Consider the following 19519-nt stretch of genomic DNA (forward strand, 5'->3'; position numbering starts at 1 on the left):
AATCAGAATCCCTCTCACATCCCCGCTGTCCCATCACCCCCAATGTCATCTCTCCGCACTATGTTCAGTTCAGTTCAGTTCAGTTCAGTCGCTCAGTCGTGTCCAACTCTTTGCGACCCCATGAATCGCAGCACGCCAGGCCTCCCTGTCCATTTCCAACTCCCGGAGTTCACTCAGACTCACGTCCATCGAGTCGGCGATGCCATCCAGCCATCTCATCCTCTGTCGTCCCCTTCTCCTCCTGCCCCCAATCCCTCCCAGCATCAGAGTCTTTTCCAGTGAGACAGACTCTTCGCATGAGGTGGCCAAAGTACTGGAGTTTCAGCTTTAGCATCATTCCTTCCAAAGAAATTCCAGGGCTGATCTCCTTTAGAATGAACTGGTTGGATCTCCTTGCAGTTCAAGGGACTCTCAAGAGTCTTCTCCAACACCACAGTTCAAAAGCATCAATTCTTCGGCGCTCAGCTTTCTTCACAGTTCAACTCTCACATCCATACATGACCACAGGAAAAAGCATAGCCTTGAGACAGACCTTTGTTGGCAAAGTAATGTCTCTGCTTTTGAATATGCTATCTAGGTTGGTCATAACTTTTCTTCCAAGGAGTAAGCGTCTTTTAATTTCATGGCTGCAGTCATCATCCACAGTGACTTTGGAGCCCCCCCCCCAAAAATAAAATTTGACACTGTTTCCACTGTTTCCCCATCTATTTCCCATGAAGTGATGGGACCAGATGCCACGATCTTCGTTTTCTGAATATTGAACTTTAAGCCAACTTTTTCACTCTCCTCTTTCACTTTCATCAAGAGGCTTTTTAGTTCCTCTTCACTTTCTGCCATAAGGGTGGTGTCACCTGCATATCTGAGGTTATTGATATTTCTCCCGGCAATCTTGATTCCAGCTTGTGCTTCTTCCAGCCCAGTGTTTCTCATGATGTACTCTGCATATAAGTTAAATAAGAAGGGTGACAATATACAGCCTGCTTATTTAACTTATAATTTTCCTTCCAAGGAGTAAGCATCTTTTAATTTCATGGCTGCAATCACCATCTGCAGTGATTTTGGAGCCCAAAACAATAAAGTCTGACACTGTTTCCACTGTTTCCCCATCTATTTCGCATGAAGTAATGGGACCAGATGCCATGATCTTCGTTTTCTGAATGTTGAACTTTAAGCCAACTTTTTCACTTTCCTCTTTCACTTTCATCAAGAGGGGGGTCATCTGCATATCTGAGGTTATTGATATTTCTCCCAGCAATCCTGATGTTAAACTTCTTATCTCTCATTCTGACACTAGGCTCCCCTCCCCACCCCCATCTCATTCCCCTTGCCTTCTTGTTCACTGCACTCCTGCCACACTGGCCTCCTTTTCTTCTTCTTGAACACACCAACATCCTTCCTGTCTCCAGGCCTTTGCACTTACTGTTCTCTATGCCTACAAAGCTATTCTCCTTCGTCTTCCCATGACTGGCTTCTTACTCTTAAGTCAATCCTGCTTCCTCAGGCAGGGGAGCCTGTCTTGACTGCTGAACTTAAAGTAAGACCCTTCCCCCTTATACTATTTCCCCAATTATTCCCTGGGCTTCCCTCATGGCTCAGCTGGTTAAGAATCCACCTGCAATGTGGGAGACCTGGGTTCAATCCCTGGGTAGGGAAGATTCCCTGGAGAAGGGAAAGGCTACACACTCCAGTATTCTGACCTGGGGAATTTCATGGACTGTATAGTCCATGGGGTTGCAAAGAGTTGGACATGACTGAATGACTTTCACTTTCACTTATTCCCTAGCACACCACCTTATTAAGTTACACTGCTCATTTATCTATACACTTGAGAGTTAACAGTCTCTTTTACTAGCCTATAAGGTTCATAACAATAATGACTCTGTTTTGTGTACTTTCAGCTCTTAGACCAGTACTGAGCATACGTTAGGTGTTCAATAATGATACTAAATAAATGGCTCCATGCCTTGAGGTAGGGTAGCAAATTCTGACTGCTACTGCTACTTCTGTCTCCTCTAGGGATTCGACAGATCCTAATGCAGAAGCTCCCTGCTAACCTGCCTAGGCTGTATGGTCAACACACATATTATCACGGTCCTTTCCCAAGTTTCATTCCATATATGTCCTCTTCTACTTCCAAGCTTCTTCATATATTCCGTATCTTGTTCTATGCACCTTTCTGTCAGGAAATAGAGAACCACCCTCTCTAGCCCAGCCTGGTACACAGTAGGAGATCAACAAATATGTGCTAATTAACACTTTCTCCTCTTAGGGTTCTGGCATGAGTCATTCAGGAAAAAGGCAGCACCAGAAGACAATACCAAGAGGACTGTATTCTGGTCTACCAAAAATTTACCCATCCCATCTAAAAAATAAAAAATAATAATAATAAAATCTCCAAGCATTAAGCTTTGAATATGCCTCAATTACATGTTTCTTAAATTCCTTCCCATGAAGTCCCTTGGTTTTTCATGTAAACAGCGTGCACACACACACACACACACACATACACACACACACACACACCTGCTCCTTTTTAGGCTCTCCTAAGCTCCATATATGTCCAGGCAAGTCTGAGTTTGCACAACACCAAACTATAGGCCAATTTACCTTTATTTCACTTTTTAGACAAAAGACACAAATACATTTCAAACAGTACAAAAGAATACGGAGAAAATGGTGAAAATTCTATCAAGCCCACTGCCCAAAGCAGTTCTAAACTCTGCACTATCCAGTCATAAAAATCAGTTTCCTTACTTAATAACTATACTTTTGCATTTGCCTTACTATATCTTAGGTGTGGGGTTCGATTCTGGGATTCACACATAAGAGACATCTAAAACCTGAACTACTTTTAAAGGCAAATGCTCAAGGTTGTGAAGAGAGGCAACTGTCAAGAAAGAAACGTTTGGAGAAGTGGTTTCCAACAGAATATCCACAAGACTTAAAGGGAAATATAACTCAGTCAGGTAGAAAGCTACAAAGTGAGCAAGGGTTTTCCTTTGTTACGCATGACACTAAGGGACAGAGAGAGAACCACTGGGTCAAATACAGAGAAAACAAATACAGGCTGACACCCAGGAAGACCCTGTATAGGGAGGCAGAGAGCTATTTCATTAAGAAACCTCTGGGGCATTTTGTAGAAACAAAACCTGACTAGGATTAAAACCAAAGAAAACCAACATGTTTCACCAGTTAATAATAACTGTCAATCATATTCATTAACAAAACAATCCTAGAAGAAATGATAGTAATTGCAACTAGGCTTTCCATTTGTCCCCATCATCGTTATAATCATCAGTCAGCAATCACTGAACATATACTGGGAAGTTTAACATGACTTTGAGTCAATAAGACCCAGAGTTATAGGATTTTTTTTTCCAGGTGAGAAGGTTCACAACTTAACAAAGTATATGACCTATTTATATATACTTGAACTGTGCTGCTATGAAACATAACATAACAACTGATCTCTGGCTCTTGGCCTTAAAAAGACTATCCTCAATTCCTTTAACTTCAATGTTATCACTTAAGCTTAACAATGAGGCAAAAAAAAAAAAAAAAAACAAACAAACAAGTATACAAGTTACATACTTGGTTAAATTTACCAAAGATTCCTCCAGAAATCTTTGGTAAATTTAACATTCATTATTAAATTGTATAGTATTAAAATATTATAAGTAATGTACCAGCTTCAAGGTGCTCCGAATCTTTTTGTCACAAAGATACTTTCAGCATCATAAACAGAACTAAAACCTGCTATCATGTAGTATTAAAACTGACATTTATTTCCAAAAAAGGATTTGACCTATGGTAACTGAACTCTGAAAAAAGTGAAGACTATGATTTGGAGACAAGCAGATCTGTCACATTATTTAGTTGGTGGCAATTTCACGGCAACTTAGCCTTAATCTTTTTGTTGAAGTGATCTAAGTAACAAAAGATCCATACTAAAAATATTTTTAAAAAATAAAAAACAAAAGCTGTATTTGGTTCCCAAACATGAGTATACAAAATGTGATTCAGTGGTACATGAGAAACATCCATAAAGCATTTGAGAATCCCTAAACATTCTGAATTCAAAGTCTGGGTCTACAAGCTACATTTGAAAAATCTCACTGATGATATTAATGATCAGTTTAGAAAATAATATTTTTAAAATATAATCTGTTACTCCCATTTATACAAGTCTTTGATTTTATAGCATGTATTCTCTCTTTAAGAGACATATACACAAAGTTGGCTGTCAGTACTGAAAACTGTTATCTATTCCCAGAAAACAGAGTATGCTGGTTAAAACCATCACAATATTACTTCTACTCAGTGTATCTGGTTCCAAATCCTAAGCCTAACCAATTACTAGCTGTGCTACTTTGGGCATGTGATTTAACTTTTGTTTCTCATCTGAAGACCAGAGATTTTAAATTATACTTCCTCAGAGGGTTGTTAGGGGTTTCCCTTGTAGCTTAGTCGGTAAAGAATCTGCCTGCAGTGCAGGAGACGCGGGTTCAATCCCTGGGTTGGGAAGATCCCCTGGAGAAGGAAATGGCAACCCACTCCAGTATTCCTGCCTAGAGAATCTCATGGACAGAGTAGCCTGGTGGGCTGCAGTCCATGGGGTCGCAAAGAGCCGGGCACGACTGAGCGACTAACATACACACACACACACACACACACACACACGCAGAAGGCTGTTACGAGGATTAAATAATCAAACGTGCAAAATATCTAGAGCAAGGCTTAGACAATAACACAGGCTCAATAAATGTTAATGCATATTCATTATTATTTAATATAGGAAAGAAAGGAGACCCAGTGAGTTGGAGCAGTCAAACATTCACCTGGTATACAAATGTGCCTTAATGGATGGGTAGGGCTTCAGACCTAAGAAACAAAGGTATTGTGCATGAAGAATAAAGAGACTAAGGACTTCAGGGTTCAAAACATTGTGGACTATAAACTCAGTTCTGTTAAATGGGCCCACTGACATGCAGCCTGAGTGGCAGGCAGAGGAGTTAAGCAATAAGTAACAGGAAGCCCTGCAGTTCTTAAATAGGGCAGTGATACATTAAATGCAGGATTTCAGAATTCCTGCCTGGGCAAGATGCCAAGCTGAAGATGAGGAAAGAGCCTAGGCGGGAATAAGCCAATGATGAAGTTCAGAAATACCTTTGTCTGTGAAACTATCAAAGTGCCACTCCGAGAACTGGATATCAACTAACTAGAGTCTTCCAGAATGAATAAAGGTACATATAAACAGAAATGTCTAACTTAAAAAGATCAAAAGAACCATTCCTAGAATATTTTGGAAGTCAGCACCATGGAGATACTTCAGGAGAATGTCCACAGTCATGAAAATTACATGTGTAACAATGCTTGTATGTATATATAAACTTCTCTCTCCAGAACATCTATCTCTAAGGGTTGGTAGTTAAGGAATAATGCATTTGCTTTCTAAAAGATATTTGTCCTCCAGTATCTTAAGAAGAAAATACTTTCAGAATATATGTACAACCTCCTCTAGCTAGCATTTTACAACCTGACTAAACTTTTAAATTTTACCATCTCTACAAGTTAATATCTCAGAAATCATTAGAGAAATACTGGTCTAACAACTGGATACTTAATGGAACCAATCACAACACTTAAGCCCCTGACAGAATCAACAGTAAATGGAACTCAGTTATTAATACCATTAAAAAAAAAAAAAACACACTTTTTTTTGGTCAATCAAATTTCACCCAAGATAATTATCATGAAGAACAGTGATCACTGTTAAATCAATTTCTGAATCCTAGGAAAATGGTTAACAAGTCACAGAATTCAAATAACAAATGGTGCACATTCTTATATAGTTCCAAACCCTTCTCATCATATTTAAAATTTTGCAGCAACAGACTAAAAGGAAATTCCTACTTCCCTCAACTTTAAGCATATAAAATACAAACAGCCCTGGCATCCCGACTCTTCTTGTCATCAAGGTTACCAACACTTACATTCTCTGCTGCTTCACTCAGGTAAAACAAAGAAACACATTGTGCCACATACTCGAATGCCTTCACAATGCCTGACTCACTACACTATGAAACATTAGAAACTGTTGTGACTTGTTATACTCCACTGGCTAATAATGGTTGATATGAAAACAGTGAGGGTCCTAAGGCTGAATTTTACTATGTCCAAGGACCAGGCCAAATACCTCACTATGGTCAGTCTCTCTGTCACAGCCTTTAAAGGGAGATAGAGAAGAGTAGCATTTGATATTCCACAATATATCAAGCTACTGGAAAAACTCCAAAGTAACAACCTGAAATCTATTAAATGTAGTTTGCTCAATTTTTTAGAAAGTTTATCACAGGGCACTATGCCAAAAACTATTTCACAAAAGACAAAAAATTATTTCACCATATATTTGGAAGTAATATGTTAACAGAGAGGAAATTCATTTGGAAATAGGAAGCAAATGATAAGAGGATAATTATTCATCAGAGCTCTAAATGAAAAAATTCAAATAAACAGCATCCCTCCAAAGGTAATGAAATAATTTAAAGAAAATCAGCACATTTTCATTCTGTATATTCTCACACAAGTGGGGGGGAAAAAATGAGCCACTTAAAAACATACAGAATCCTCTGTAGAATACTGGTGATTAAGCTCTGTAAAAAAAGGGGAAAGATGGAAATAGGCCCATCTGATTGGAAAAGTTCAAAGTCTGTCAAAACATGTGCTAGCACAGGTATGAGGAAACTGGCATTCTCACATTGTGGGCAGGAGTGTCTCCACAGAGACATTTGGCAGTATCAGTGAAAATGTAGACAACCCTTTGACTCAGCAATTCCATTTCTAGGAATCTTTCTCACAGATGTACTCATATATGTGCCTAAAATAAATAGATACAGATCAGATACAAAAGTCACACCACAGTATTACTAAAAGAAAATGATTAGAAACCACCGAATTGTCCATCCATAGGAACTGGCTAAATAAATTATAAATCCAAATATAATGCAGCTATACAAAAAGAATGAAGACATATTTACTGATTTGGGGTAAAGTTAAAAAAGGCAAAATGCCCAAAAAAAGGACACTATTTGTGTTGACAAGGAGGGTAGTGAGGATATATATGTACTTTCACATATCTGTATAGATTACCCCTGACACTACACACAGGAACTGCAAACACTGGCTGCTTGCAGGCAAAGGGAATGAAGGACAGGGCAACAGGAGCCTCTTTCCTCTAAACTCTAATGAGTCATTTGACTTTCAACTCACATGAATGTCTTACCTAAAGAAAAGCATAAAAATATATATATATATTTTTTTTTTTTTTAAAGCATAAATTAATTAAACTTTAAAAGGGAGGAAAGAGTGAAGCGTTAAGATTTCTTGAGTACCATATTTGAGTCAGTAAATAACTGTTCCCACTGTGACCTTTTTAAAACTGGCTCTTTCTTTGCACTTTCCATCTGACTTGGTCTTTTTCATTTCATCCCATCAAGTCTCCCAGTTCATTTCACTCTCCTGCATTCAAGCTGGACAGGGACACCTGCTGCAACTGCTTAAACTCTTCTGGGTAGACTAAGTGCCAGTGAGGTTGATGAACTTTGTTCCAGTAATTATCACACAAAACGGGTAACAATCTCAGCTGTAAAAGAAAACTGAGTATTGACAGAGGAAAGATAACTCCACTTAAGCCACAAGAAAGAAATGATAAAAAGGAGACAGAAAATAGGGAACTGATGATTTGAGAGATCCCATTTTAATACTATAAAAAATTCTTCCAAATCTGACTTTAAACACTCATTCAATATTGTCTGTTCTGTCCATAGCTAAATATTTTATTACCTTTAAAAAAAAAAGCCTGTGCTACAAAAGTGATTTTCCTACTCTGTAATTAAAACACAAATCTGAACGCCCAGCAGGGCTATACCATGACTCTGTAAACAGAATACCTAAATGAGGGACCACCACGGTCACTGCTCATTACTTTCTTAAACTGATGTTTTCTTTTCAGTCCCATTATTGTGTCATTTATTTGTAAATCAGCAGCAGCAGCAGCAACACATATATTAATATTTCACATGTGAGGATCTTGTTTTGTGAAGTTTTATATCATATACTCAGTATTTCTTCATCTTAAAAATTAAAAGGCCTAGAGTCTCACCTCCTAAAGCTGAAACGCAACTATCTCTTCTAAGATGCCAAAGAAGCTATCCCTTGTCAGCCAGAGCAATGGGTGTTTCTAGACTGATGAAGTCATATCAGATTTCTCTTCTGTGAAGTTGTAACTGGGGGGAAAGGTCATGAAGGGCCTTGCAGTACTCGGGAATCTGGGTAAGAACTACTACAAACAGGATGTTTCAGACAAAGGTATCTGGTTAACTGTATATTCACCCTCCAGCCTAATCAGCAACCATCATAAAGACAAGCTCTCTGCATTGAAAATTCTCAAAAATGACTGAAAATGAGTCTATAGGCTTTGGTTATTCTCAGTTTAAGTAAGTAAATATTACACCTAACTCATAAGTAAATGAGTATCTTGTATGAAAATTTCCTTTACTTAGGTCTAAAGCGCTATTCTTACTTGATTCAATCTCTACGATATTGTGTCTTCCATCAGATACAAAAATCCTGCATAGCAGTAAAATTCCTATGTTAACAAATAACTTTCTAAAATACCCAATATTCATTAAAAACTAAAAAAAAATAAAGCCTTTTTTCTCTAACTACTAACTTAACAATAAAACTGATTAAGATTTTCATTTTTTACAAATAACAGACAAGAAAAAAATCTTCAGAATTATCTTGAGATTCTTGACCCTTGCAATCACCAATGACAGAAAACTGCCATGTAGTAAAGGCAAGTCTCTGAGTCTTCCACATAAGGTAATTAATATTTTAAAGCAAAGGGTGAACATACATGTGAAATATACATTATGCAGTTAAGCAAGCTAAGTTATTAACTTTCTAACTTGGCACAATGACAGGGTAGTTGGAAGGGAATGTAAAAGAAAATACTCAACAGCTTAACATTAACAATGGACCCATTTATTCAAGGTAGGATGGTTCTCTCATTTCAGCTCGAGGACTGAAAGTCTCTTTCTACCAGCCTCTTGGAGGGAACTCTGCAGCTGGCCTGTCTGGAAGATCACTCAGCTTTATTCACAGTTTCACCCAGAGTCAAGCAATAGCAAAATAAGTCTTCATTTCCACTGGCACTGAAAACCAACACAGAGAAACACTTACTCTGAGGTATTCAAAGTTCATCCTTCAAGGACCAATTCAATTAATTTCTCCGGTAGGTAATTTCTCTACCCTAAACAAACACAGAAGGTCTGTGTCCACTGAAACCAAGAAACACTTATCTGTATCTCTGTCATTTCATCAAATACTGTCTTGTGACAAGTCTTATGACATTGTCTAGTACTCTATTTTTCTCCCCAACCTTTGTACTCCCCAATACTTCGTCTCTTCCTCTACGGCTTTCACGAAATGTCCCTTTAACTATTGAATGAATGAATTCACAGCAAAGCATTTTCACTGTTCTTTCTCTGTTCTATGTATCAATAATACTCCTAAACAGGGCTCCATACTCCAAGAAATGATACATTTCTTCTGCTTTTCAAAACCAACTAAAATCTCGTCTGACCTGGTGACAACTGATCCTCCCCTAACTCTTGGAATCAAAATCTCTATTACTTGGGTATCGAAATGTCTGACCTCATTTTATCTGCTAAAGAAACACTATAGATGTGCTTATAAAAAACTGGGAGATAACCTTCAGGAAATCCAAATATTGAGAGTTAAGGGAAAATTCTAATATCATATATCAGAAAATAACATGAGCAGAGTGTTTGAATTTTAGGATGCTGTAGTTAAAATGTTATTCACAAATACACTATCCTTCTTGCAATTCCATCAACTTGCCAAAATACAGCCTTGAATTGTGCAACAAATCTCCTATTTCTTCTTATAAAATATATTGGCAAAGACCAACAAACCCACACTGCTACAATGAAACTATCCCTACATTCCATGGCTTCAAGGCAATTTCATAAATATAGGGTCATAAAAAGACAGCCTACAAACTCCAGTAGCCGACACACCACTTTAAGGATAGGAAATTGAAGACAATGATATGTAATCAGGCAGTTACAGCAATTTGAGGATCTTTTCAAAAAGTCTGCAAGAATTACCAATCTTACCTTAGAAACCTACCAACTAAAGAAGGATGCAAAACTCATACAAAAGAGATGGAAAACAAAATCTGAGTATAATGCTAAAATTTTATAGTTTGTATGCTTTAAGAAACAAGTCATAGTCAGTATATTCCTACACTGATAACAACAAAGTCTTAACAAAACAGAATGTTCAAGTCCCAGCCAATGACTTCTGTATCTCAAATACATTTGATATCTGAGTTCCAGTATTATAAGGAAACCATAAATAGCACTTTGAAGTACAACACAATAATACATGACCAGAGGAAAAACTGTATACTTTTGAACTCTATATAGATGCAGGTTCCTAGCTAAGCACAAACTTGTACATTTTTTCATTTTTCAATTTCAACAGACAGTAAATTTAAAAATAGGCAACTGTTCCCTACAATCATGGGGGATTTGATGTTTCAAGTCTCTAAAGAATTTTTTCTTTTAAATTTCATATTATTGTAAAAGATAACTGAGCAATTATCATGCCAGACCTTGTTAAGAATTCCATATACATTATCAAGAGAATCACTAAATTATATGTTTTAAGGCATGCTTTCAGGTTTTAATTGCTTCTTGATACTATTAATTAAATAATCTGGTGACTACTGAAATATATCCCAATAAGTTTACATAATGAAAGCAGAATAAATATAACCAGAGAACTAATTAAGATGAGGTATACCATTAATCATCTTACTACCACAATATAAATTAGTTATTAGGCACCCATGTTTATTAGGCAATGTTACTGCACATGTTTGAACCCACACAAGGGGTTAAAAATAACTATAATGAACGGCCAACAGCCTAACAGCAAAGTTGCGCCAACATTCCCTCTCCTCCCCCTCCCCCTCCATCCTCTCCAGTCCAGAATGAATTGCATGCCCCACCGCACAAGACCCAAAAAGGTCACAGGAGATGGCAGAGACTTTTGTAAGAGAACAGAAATAACTCAGCAGCTTTGTTACCATAGTCTCTTTTAATCAGTATGTTCAAAACCCTTTAATTAGCACTCTGTCTACACAAGGAAAGCATTTCTTCTGTGCCAAGAGAGGGCACATATGTATGTACACAGTGTTCTGTTATATCAGCATCACAACATGGAGCTCAGACTGTCAGCCAGAAAACAAGCACAGACAACTGTTTTAAAGGTCTGGCACCACAATATCTACATACTCCATTTGCATTTCCATAATCAAACAACAAAGTATGTTCCATTAGGTGTTCATTTGTCTCTGGATTTTTTTTTTTAGCGAAAAATAGGAGTATTTAAACCACAATTTTCTTTAGTCCATTATCACAAATGAGGATATTCAAAAGTAATATAAAATTATGTTAACAGAATGTGAAAAAAGACAATATTCAAATATTGTTCCTTTCTGCATAATAGCTCTTTGGTAGGAGGCAAAAAGACACTGCTCCCCTCAAACAGGAATAAATCACAAGACACATTTTCACAAGGATGTTTTACAGTTAAAATTTCATCCAATCATGCAAAGCCTTAAAACTTGCAGACTGGATTACATACATGTGTTTCCTTGTAAAACCTGAGTAGGTGAAATCAAGATGGAATTTGGAGATAAAGATAGCTATTTAAAAATTAAAAGCCCCAAAACAAGGAAAACTTCATTAGAAAACTGGATTAAGCATTTTAATTGAGATACATAAGTGTTACAAACTTATTTTCAATCTTTCAAAATCAAGTAGTATATAATACTGTAAGAAGCAGTATGAGTATATATATATATTTATACACAAGTACATATATAATTAAACCAAAAGGTAACCCTCTAAATATCTAACTAGAGAAAGAATCTACCTAAATTTATGATAAAGCTTATTGAGCAGGCAGCAGAGTATACGTGCTTGAAAGCCAGCTCTTCCACATTAGCCATGGGAGCTCACAGCACAGTTCTATATAATGAGAATAATACCACTATGTCACAGCCTGGTGTGAGAATTACCTAAGAGGAGGAAGGTAAAGAACTTGGCAAAAGTCCAAAAGTTTGCTGGTAATGTTGTTTGGGGGATAGGTTTTTTTCATGTATTGCACAAAAGTGCAAATTGGCACAACCTATCAAAAATTACATATATAATCATGTATATATGAAATCCACTGAATCATGTATATATAATATCCACTGCAGCATTACTTGTAAAAGTAATACTAGAAACAGTACAAATGCACTTCAATAGGGGATTGCCTGAATAAATGATACTTCCCTACAAAAGAATTCTACACATCTGTTAAAAATAAGATGAAAAACTCTACATATTAATCAGGAAAATTCTCCACGGTAAGCTGTTGAGAAAAAAAGGAATGTGTGGAACAGTGTGTATATTATGCTACTATGCAAGTAAAAATGGAACAGATATTCATATTTATTTGAATATACAAAAAATCCTTTAAATGTCATGCAACTAATTAATAGCAAACATTACCTAGTTGGAGATGAAAGTGAAATAGTGCCTGATACCCAGTCCAGCCTCAATAAATGAAAGCTATTACTGCTCCCCTCATAAGTATCATTAGTATCATGAAATGTATCTTTAAAATATATATACAGAATATATTCAAACTAAATCCATAATGAGGTAAACAGTCAAATCTCAATTATTTAAAGATTGACTATTCTGTACCATCTTATGGAAAACCCCCAACGAAAATTTTGGCCAACCCAATAGTTGGAGATTCAAGCCCTTCATTTCCTCTTCAAAGGTAAGTAGCTTTTGGCCATTTTACTGTAGGGTATCACCTTCATCAGAGAGCAAGTTGAGGAAATAACACCAAAACAGTTATTTTACCCAATACTGATTAACAGTTTCTATTAAACAGCTTTTGGAGCTGAAAGCAACAGTGAACATCCCACAGTTACAACCTTCTATTACATATGAAGAATCTAAGGTCCAGATCAGTGACAGTTCAAAGATCTGGAGTCTGTCCCCCAGTTAAACGCTTTCCATTTTTTGTATTAAGAGGGAGGAAAATATGCTTAATTGAAATCAATTATCCAATTTCTTTCCCCAGCGGATCCTTTACTACAATTAACTAAATCTGCTCAGATCATATTCCATAAGCAATTCTATTAAGTAGAGCACAGGACATTCAGAGATTTCAACAACTCAGCCGTGATGTTTCTAGGATTATGCATTGAGTGAACATCTACAACAAAATCTGTAAAGTTTGCTTACACTTGAGATTGTCAAAGGCATGTTGAAATCCTTTCCACCTTGCAGCCGGAATCCCCAGGGAGCTGGGCCAACCAAGGACACATTGTAGTTGCTCATGGTTCTAATGACACAAAATCCAGTCCCTCAAAATGAAAGAAACTGAAAGAAAATCAGATGGTTAACAAAGATGTTTATCTGAAAAGCTATTACATATTTAAATGTATTGAATATAAACCCAACTAAATTATCTTCAGTATTTTGTTTGGGGGGAAAGAGGGGATATGCAGAGTAAGTTTATATTAAGTTCTCATTTCAGTCTAGGAAAAGGAATCTATGAGCTAATATGCAATCTCTAAACTTATGCCAATTTCCATAGTCTAAAAATTCCATATCAGAGTATATTTCTAGACATTTGATCAGTCTTACAACTTGCTAGAATACAATTTGTGGCTTCTTGCATACAAACTTTAATTCAAGGTACCTTACAATACTTTGTTTTATATGAAAAAAAGAACAAAACTGTATTTCAGGTTTAATTCAAAATGATTTTCCCCAACCTCTTTTGCCTGCAGTTGGCAAGAGTCCATTTCACTTACCTAAATTCTAAGTTATTTTAACATATGAAGAGAACTGCAAATGGTAGACTCTCATTCATGCTTTCCAAACAATAAATTCTTTAAAATGAGAAGTTGTTTCTTGATGCATAAAAACTATTTTCTCTAATCATAAACTACAACTTGCATTTTCTCATATAGGGACATGGTATTTTCCACACTTAAATTATTCACTTTTCCTTCAGACAGGCAATGATGGGCAATACTCTGGTGGTGGTGGTTTAGTTGCTAAGTCATGTCCAACTCTTTTGCAATCCCATGGACTGTGTGTAGCCTGCCAGACTCCTCTATCCACAGCATTTTCCAGGCAAGAGTACTGGAGTGGGTGACAATATTCTAGCAGAGTGATATTTGAGTCAGAACCTGCTTTTTGTTTTATATACACACCTCATCAGGCAAAGTGGAGTGAGCATTTACCACACAGTGTATAAGACTGACTAAACATGGTAGGAATATAGGGTTAATCTTATTGCATGAAAGGGAATTAGAGCTTTAGAAAAGAACGAGTGCTTCGATCCTTTTTTCTCTGTTTTGCTCGAAGGGAGCTCAACATGACTCTCATGGTACCATGTACTTTTATATAACAAAGAAAAACTAAAGGAAAAAAAGCATTATTCAGAGCTTGGTATTGGTTGTTATGGTGATTATGTGGGAGAAATTAGGAGGAATAGGGATTTTCTAAAATGTAATACTAAGAAATGTATGATTTTCTTTAAAATAATAATATAACAACAAATAATTTAAAATCACACTTTAAAAAAAAGCTGCTTAAGACCCACTTCCCTGTCCTAAAATATTTCATTTTTTAACATATTCAAAATTTCTACTTTGTCACATCAATTAATAGTGGCAAATATACATATTTGAACAACTGGGTGTATTAAAAGCAGGCAGATTCCATCTTCTCCTAGAGGGAAAATGAGGCAAAATTTTCAAATAAGTCTAAGTTCTTAAAGAAAATTCAGTGAAAATCTGCACTACATCTACCAGAAAAAAAAGAGAAAGCTTCTCCCCAGGCATAGTAGTTCACTGAACTACTAGGCAACAAAACTAGTACTAATGTAACAGGCAACAAAAAGATGAAAAGGCCAAACCAGACATCAAACTATTAGATACAGAAGGAGGCAATAAGGAGCCACAATCCATGGGGTCTCAAGAGCGGGACACGACAGGACTTAGTGACTAAACCACCCCATATACATAATTTAATTGCTTTCTCCCTATAATAAAAGCATTTCTGAGAACTTGTAGAGAAGGACTATTTGGATGATGGCACACAATATTTATCAAAAGTGTATAAAGCCAACAGATATTTCACAGGCAATATGCCCATCCTTTTTTAATCTTTAACTTTTCATCAAAAGAAGAACGTGAAAGTTAGGCTCAACTTTCCTAATCCCATTGTTCCCTACAAGAAAATGTATTTGATTCATATATTAACCCATGTACCTGTAACTCTCTTTACTTGGGAGTTCCTTTCCTGCTTTCCCTCATTTGTTATTAAAATCTCTAGAACTGGCAAGTTCACAGCACACTATAGAACCAGTTTCAGTTCATTTCCAGGCAGTGCCATTTCCCTCCCTTTGCTAGTTTCATGTGACTTGACATAGTCAGAAATCAAAGCAACAGTTATATTGTTGGCCTTTTCCAGGTCTGGTTATTAGTGCCCAAACTCTAAATTACCAAGGAGGCAGGAAATATTGAGCAGCCTTTCTTCTTTCAAATAAGTAGAAAATGTTGGAACTTCTGTATAGTGTTGGATTTTCTTTTAGGGAAAGTCCAAACAATGTCTTCGCTCAAGAAAGCTTGGTATTTCCCACACTTCTAACTTCTTCAGTGGATGGGAAGACTGGAAAGAAGAATTCGTGATGAATTGCTCAGAGATGGGTCTGAAATTAAAGATGTAGCTTAAGATTCTTTTCTTCCCCAGAATGAGAGACTGTGGAGGTAGAGTGGAAGAATTAAAGCCACAAGCAGCGGATGAAAGTAGCCGACGAGACAGTTTTCCAGCAAAGAGGTTCACGCCTAGCCCTGTTTGCCAAATAAGGTTCCCGAGCCGGCTGTTTCCGAGGCAGGCGGGTTCCAACGTCCTCGTGGTCAGGAAGGCGGACTTGGGATAGGATCTGGCGATCACACCCTAGACCTGCCCTGCCCAGCGCAGCCACCAATTTTCTTTCCAAGCTCTGCCCTATCCATACGCCCTTCCTTTTTCCACTTATTGTCAAACGAATTAGAGGCACAGCCTAAAAAAGCCCCAACAAGTACGCAAGCATTAATAAATCTGGCGTTTACGACAGATCTGTTTTTTAAACAAGCTTTAACTTCTGGACGCAGATCTGTTTATTAAACAAACTTTATTCCCTTAACAGGTTACACAATCCTAAATGCTGGCGGGCGGGGGGGGGGGGAAGGAGGCGCGGGGAGTGTGAAATAAATGCTTCTCAGTAGAGTGAGCGCAAATAAAAATTAGCCCCGCTTCCTCTCCACACCTCCAGGAGACTGCGCAGGACGCGAGTATCCCCAGACTCTAAGGTGTGTGCCTAAAGGCGCTCGGCACCCGGATGGTGGCCCGCCCTCGCCCGACTCCTGCGCCCCTGCCTCAGCCGTGCTAGTCCCAGCCCGTCCCGGGTCCAGTGCCCGTTCTCTGGCCCGGAGCCCGCTTCCGCGCCGCCGTTTCCCTGGTAGTCCTCTTCCCACGCCACTCTCCACCTCCGCAGATCCGCGTCCAGCAAACACCTGAGAAGCTTCCCAGCGCTAGGCGCACCACCGTCTCTCCCTCAGCAGGACTTCTCGCCATGCTCTCAGTGCACGGCGATTCCTTCTTTCCCTCCTCCCTACCCGGGTTCCGAGTCGCGCATCCCATGAAGGCGGCCACTCACCTCGGGTCCAGCGCCGCGATGCCTCCGAATCAGACGAGCGCTGACAAGTGACTCGCGGTGCCTGCGCCTTCCCCACGGCCCGCGGGAACTTCCGCCTCCTGGCTCCCGCCCCCCCCGGCAGCCCCAACACACACACACACACCGGCCCCGCCCCCGAGCCAGGACACGCCCCCTCCTCTCCTGGCCACGCCCCGGACCCTCAGGGCTGCGGCGAGCAGAGAGAAGGCTGCGGGTGAACCTAACGCGGGGGACTAACTGCAGCGAGCTGAAGCTGCTGCGGAAAGACAATTGCAGTACGGAGTTTCGGTGGGACCAGTCTTAGGGGGTTTTGAGCAGTACCTGACAAAGGTCCGCTCTGCCTGTTTGTTTGTCGTGGATGCGTTTTTCTCTCCAGAAACTGAATTGGCAGGCAGTTGCTTTGGCTAAAAATAGGAGAGGGCTTTGGATAAATCCCTATCTATGCAAGTTCAGCGGCCACTGCCTGGTTTTTTGAGCAAGCTTTATGTGCCCGGAGAAGTGAAGACTTTAAAGTTGACCTGTTAGGAAAGGGAAAATCAGCAACTTTAATACCTAGAAGTTAAATCCTCTAATCAAACCAGAAGACCGTGTTAAAGAGCAGCGGCCGAAGGTGGTTCAACCATTATAACCTCAGCTTATTTTTTCTAAGTCCGGATCAATAGTCCACTTTCCAGTTTCTATAAAGGTGCTTGATTTAGCCCAAGGGATTTATTCATGAGCAAATTTGAATAACGTTCAGTGAACATAAGAGAAAGTAACTTTTAGGCTTGTTTTGAACTGTAAATTGGCTTATAACATGTGAAAAGGACAGCTCTTAACCATGGGACTTGTAAAGCAAGGCTAATGGAGTCCGTGGGTCCCCAAGAAGTGCAAACAAAATTCTAGAGAACACCCAAAACTGCTCTGTCCAAACCGGTAACCACTTATCACATGTAGCTACTGAACATTTGAAATTTATTTACTGCAACTGAAGCACTGAATTTTTTGTTTTATGTAAGTTTAATTTAAATTTAAAAACTGAAGTAGGGTAACATGCCTCCGTTAAAAACAACTTTAGTGTTTGGATAGGAGTACATTTCTCTTTATCACTGAAAACGTGCTGAAATCGTGCTACAATGGAAATGGATTTTGAAGACTTATTGTGACAAAGATAATATAAAATGTCATTAATAATTTTATGCTGATTACATGTTGAAGTGGTAAAATTTTTATATTTGTTAAACATACAATTTAACTTAATTTTGCTGTTTTTTAATGTGCATACTAAGATATTTTGCATTACCAATGTTGACTGACATTATTATATTTTCATTGGACAGCACTAGTCCATAGTTTTCATCACATTCTCTGAAAGATTATATTGGAGGGAATGGTTTCCTAGTGTGAACTGGTTTCCAGAGTGCTTTAATATTTGTTGTCATGTTTGACATCTCCCTCCCGAAATATAAAAATAAATAAATAGCAACAATAGCTGCCACTTACAAACACCTACCATACGCTAGGCAGTGTAAAAATTTTTACTACACTTAATGTAATAACTCTTACTACACTTAATAAATCTTCTAACTTTATAAGACAAATGTCATCCCATTTATAGTCAACAAAACTGAGATTTCAAGAGATTGCAGCTGGTAACACTTCTACAGGGCGATGGCTAGAATTACCCTGTAAGGGTCCTCTCTCTGCTCCTCATCTGTTTGCTGCTAATACAATTAATTTGATCCTGAATGAAACCAGGTTGACTAAAGACATCAAGAAATGCAGACAATGTGTAGAGGTATCACTAGAAGATAAGCATCTTGAGGTGGTGAAGAGCTGGGAGTGTTACCTACCTACGCAAATCAGTGTTAGCCATGGATGATAGCCTACCTCTGAATCCTCTTCCTCCTCCTACCACAGTTTAAAGTCTGGGGTGTTGGGGAAATGAACCAAATTCAAGTAGAATACATAGGCTGATATTTATCCAAGTGTTCTCCAAAGTGCCAACTGCATCAAAACGGCACAGGCAGCTTGTTAAAACTGTAACTTCCTGGCCTGCAGACCCAGGATCCTTGCCAATGGGCCCCAAGAGTCTGCTTTTTTCACAAACAAAAAATTTTTTGTGAAATGATTACCTGGATTTTTTTTCCCATATCTAGGTAGTCATTCAACTATAATACTTAAAAATCATTTCCCTAGAAATATCCCTGTACCCCCAATTTACTGTAAACTGTGCTTTGGTGATAACCATGCACCCCAGATAGCAACTCATCTCAGTTTCTTCATTTAAAAGAAATAATTATAAATTACCTTTTGAAGTTATCATGAGAAGTAGAGATTTTATATATATATATATATACACACTACATATACATATTATATATATAAACTACATACACACGTATATAAACTACTATATATATATATATGACATGCTTGGCACCAAGAAAGTGTTAAATAACTGGTAACCATATAAAACTTTCCTACTGATTAGATTTTATGTATCACAAAAGATAGAGAACTTTAGCATTTATTATGCATATACTATTTCTTGACTTATGTATATTATTTAATTCTTACAACCATATAGTTATTTTTTTCAGAGAAAGAAATAGAAAGTTGGAGATTCAGAAATTTAACCAAGGGC

At 38.0% G+C, this 19519-nt stretch overlaps 1 protein-coding gene across 10 annotated transcripts in view; it reads right to left on the bottom strand.

Moving 5' to 3' along the window:
• PDLIM5 (PDZ and LIM domain 5) overlaps positions 1–17017 on the bottom strand; it is a 235916-nt gene extending 218899 nt beyond the window's left edge. For 3 of the 10 annotated variants that reach the window (XM_040237832.1, XM_040237831.1, XM_040237830.1), the window contains exons 1-2: positions 16876–17011; positions 13404–13541 (exon numbers count right to left, since the gene is read on the bottom strand). In XM_040237832.1, coding sequence (XP_040093766.1) covers positions 13404–13499 — 96 coding nt within the window. In that variant the 5' untranslated portion in view covers positions 13500–13541; positions 16876–17011. Of the gene's footprint in view, positions 1–13403; positions 13542–16875 lie in introns of all 10 variants that reach the window. The other 7 variants (XM_040237835.1, XM_040237834.1, XM_040237833.1 and 4 more) reach the window with 5 other exon arrangements.
• Positions 17018–19519: the final 2502 nt, after the last annotated feature.

This window comes from Oryx dammah, unplaced genomic scaffold (assembly GCF_014754425.2).
Source record: "Oryx dammah isolate SB20612 unplaced genomic scaffold, SCBI_Odam_1.1 HiC_scaffold_3, whole genome shotgun sequence".
Lineage (NCBI taxonomy): Eukaryota > Metazoa > Chordata > Mammalia > Artiodactyla > Bovidae > Oryx > Oryx dammah.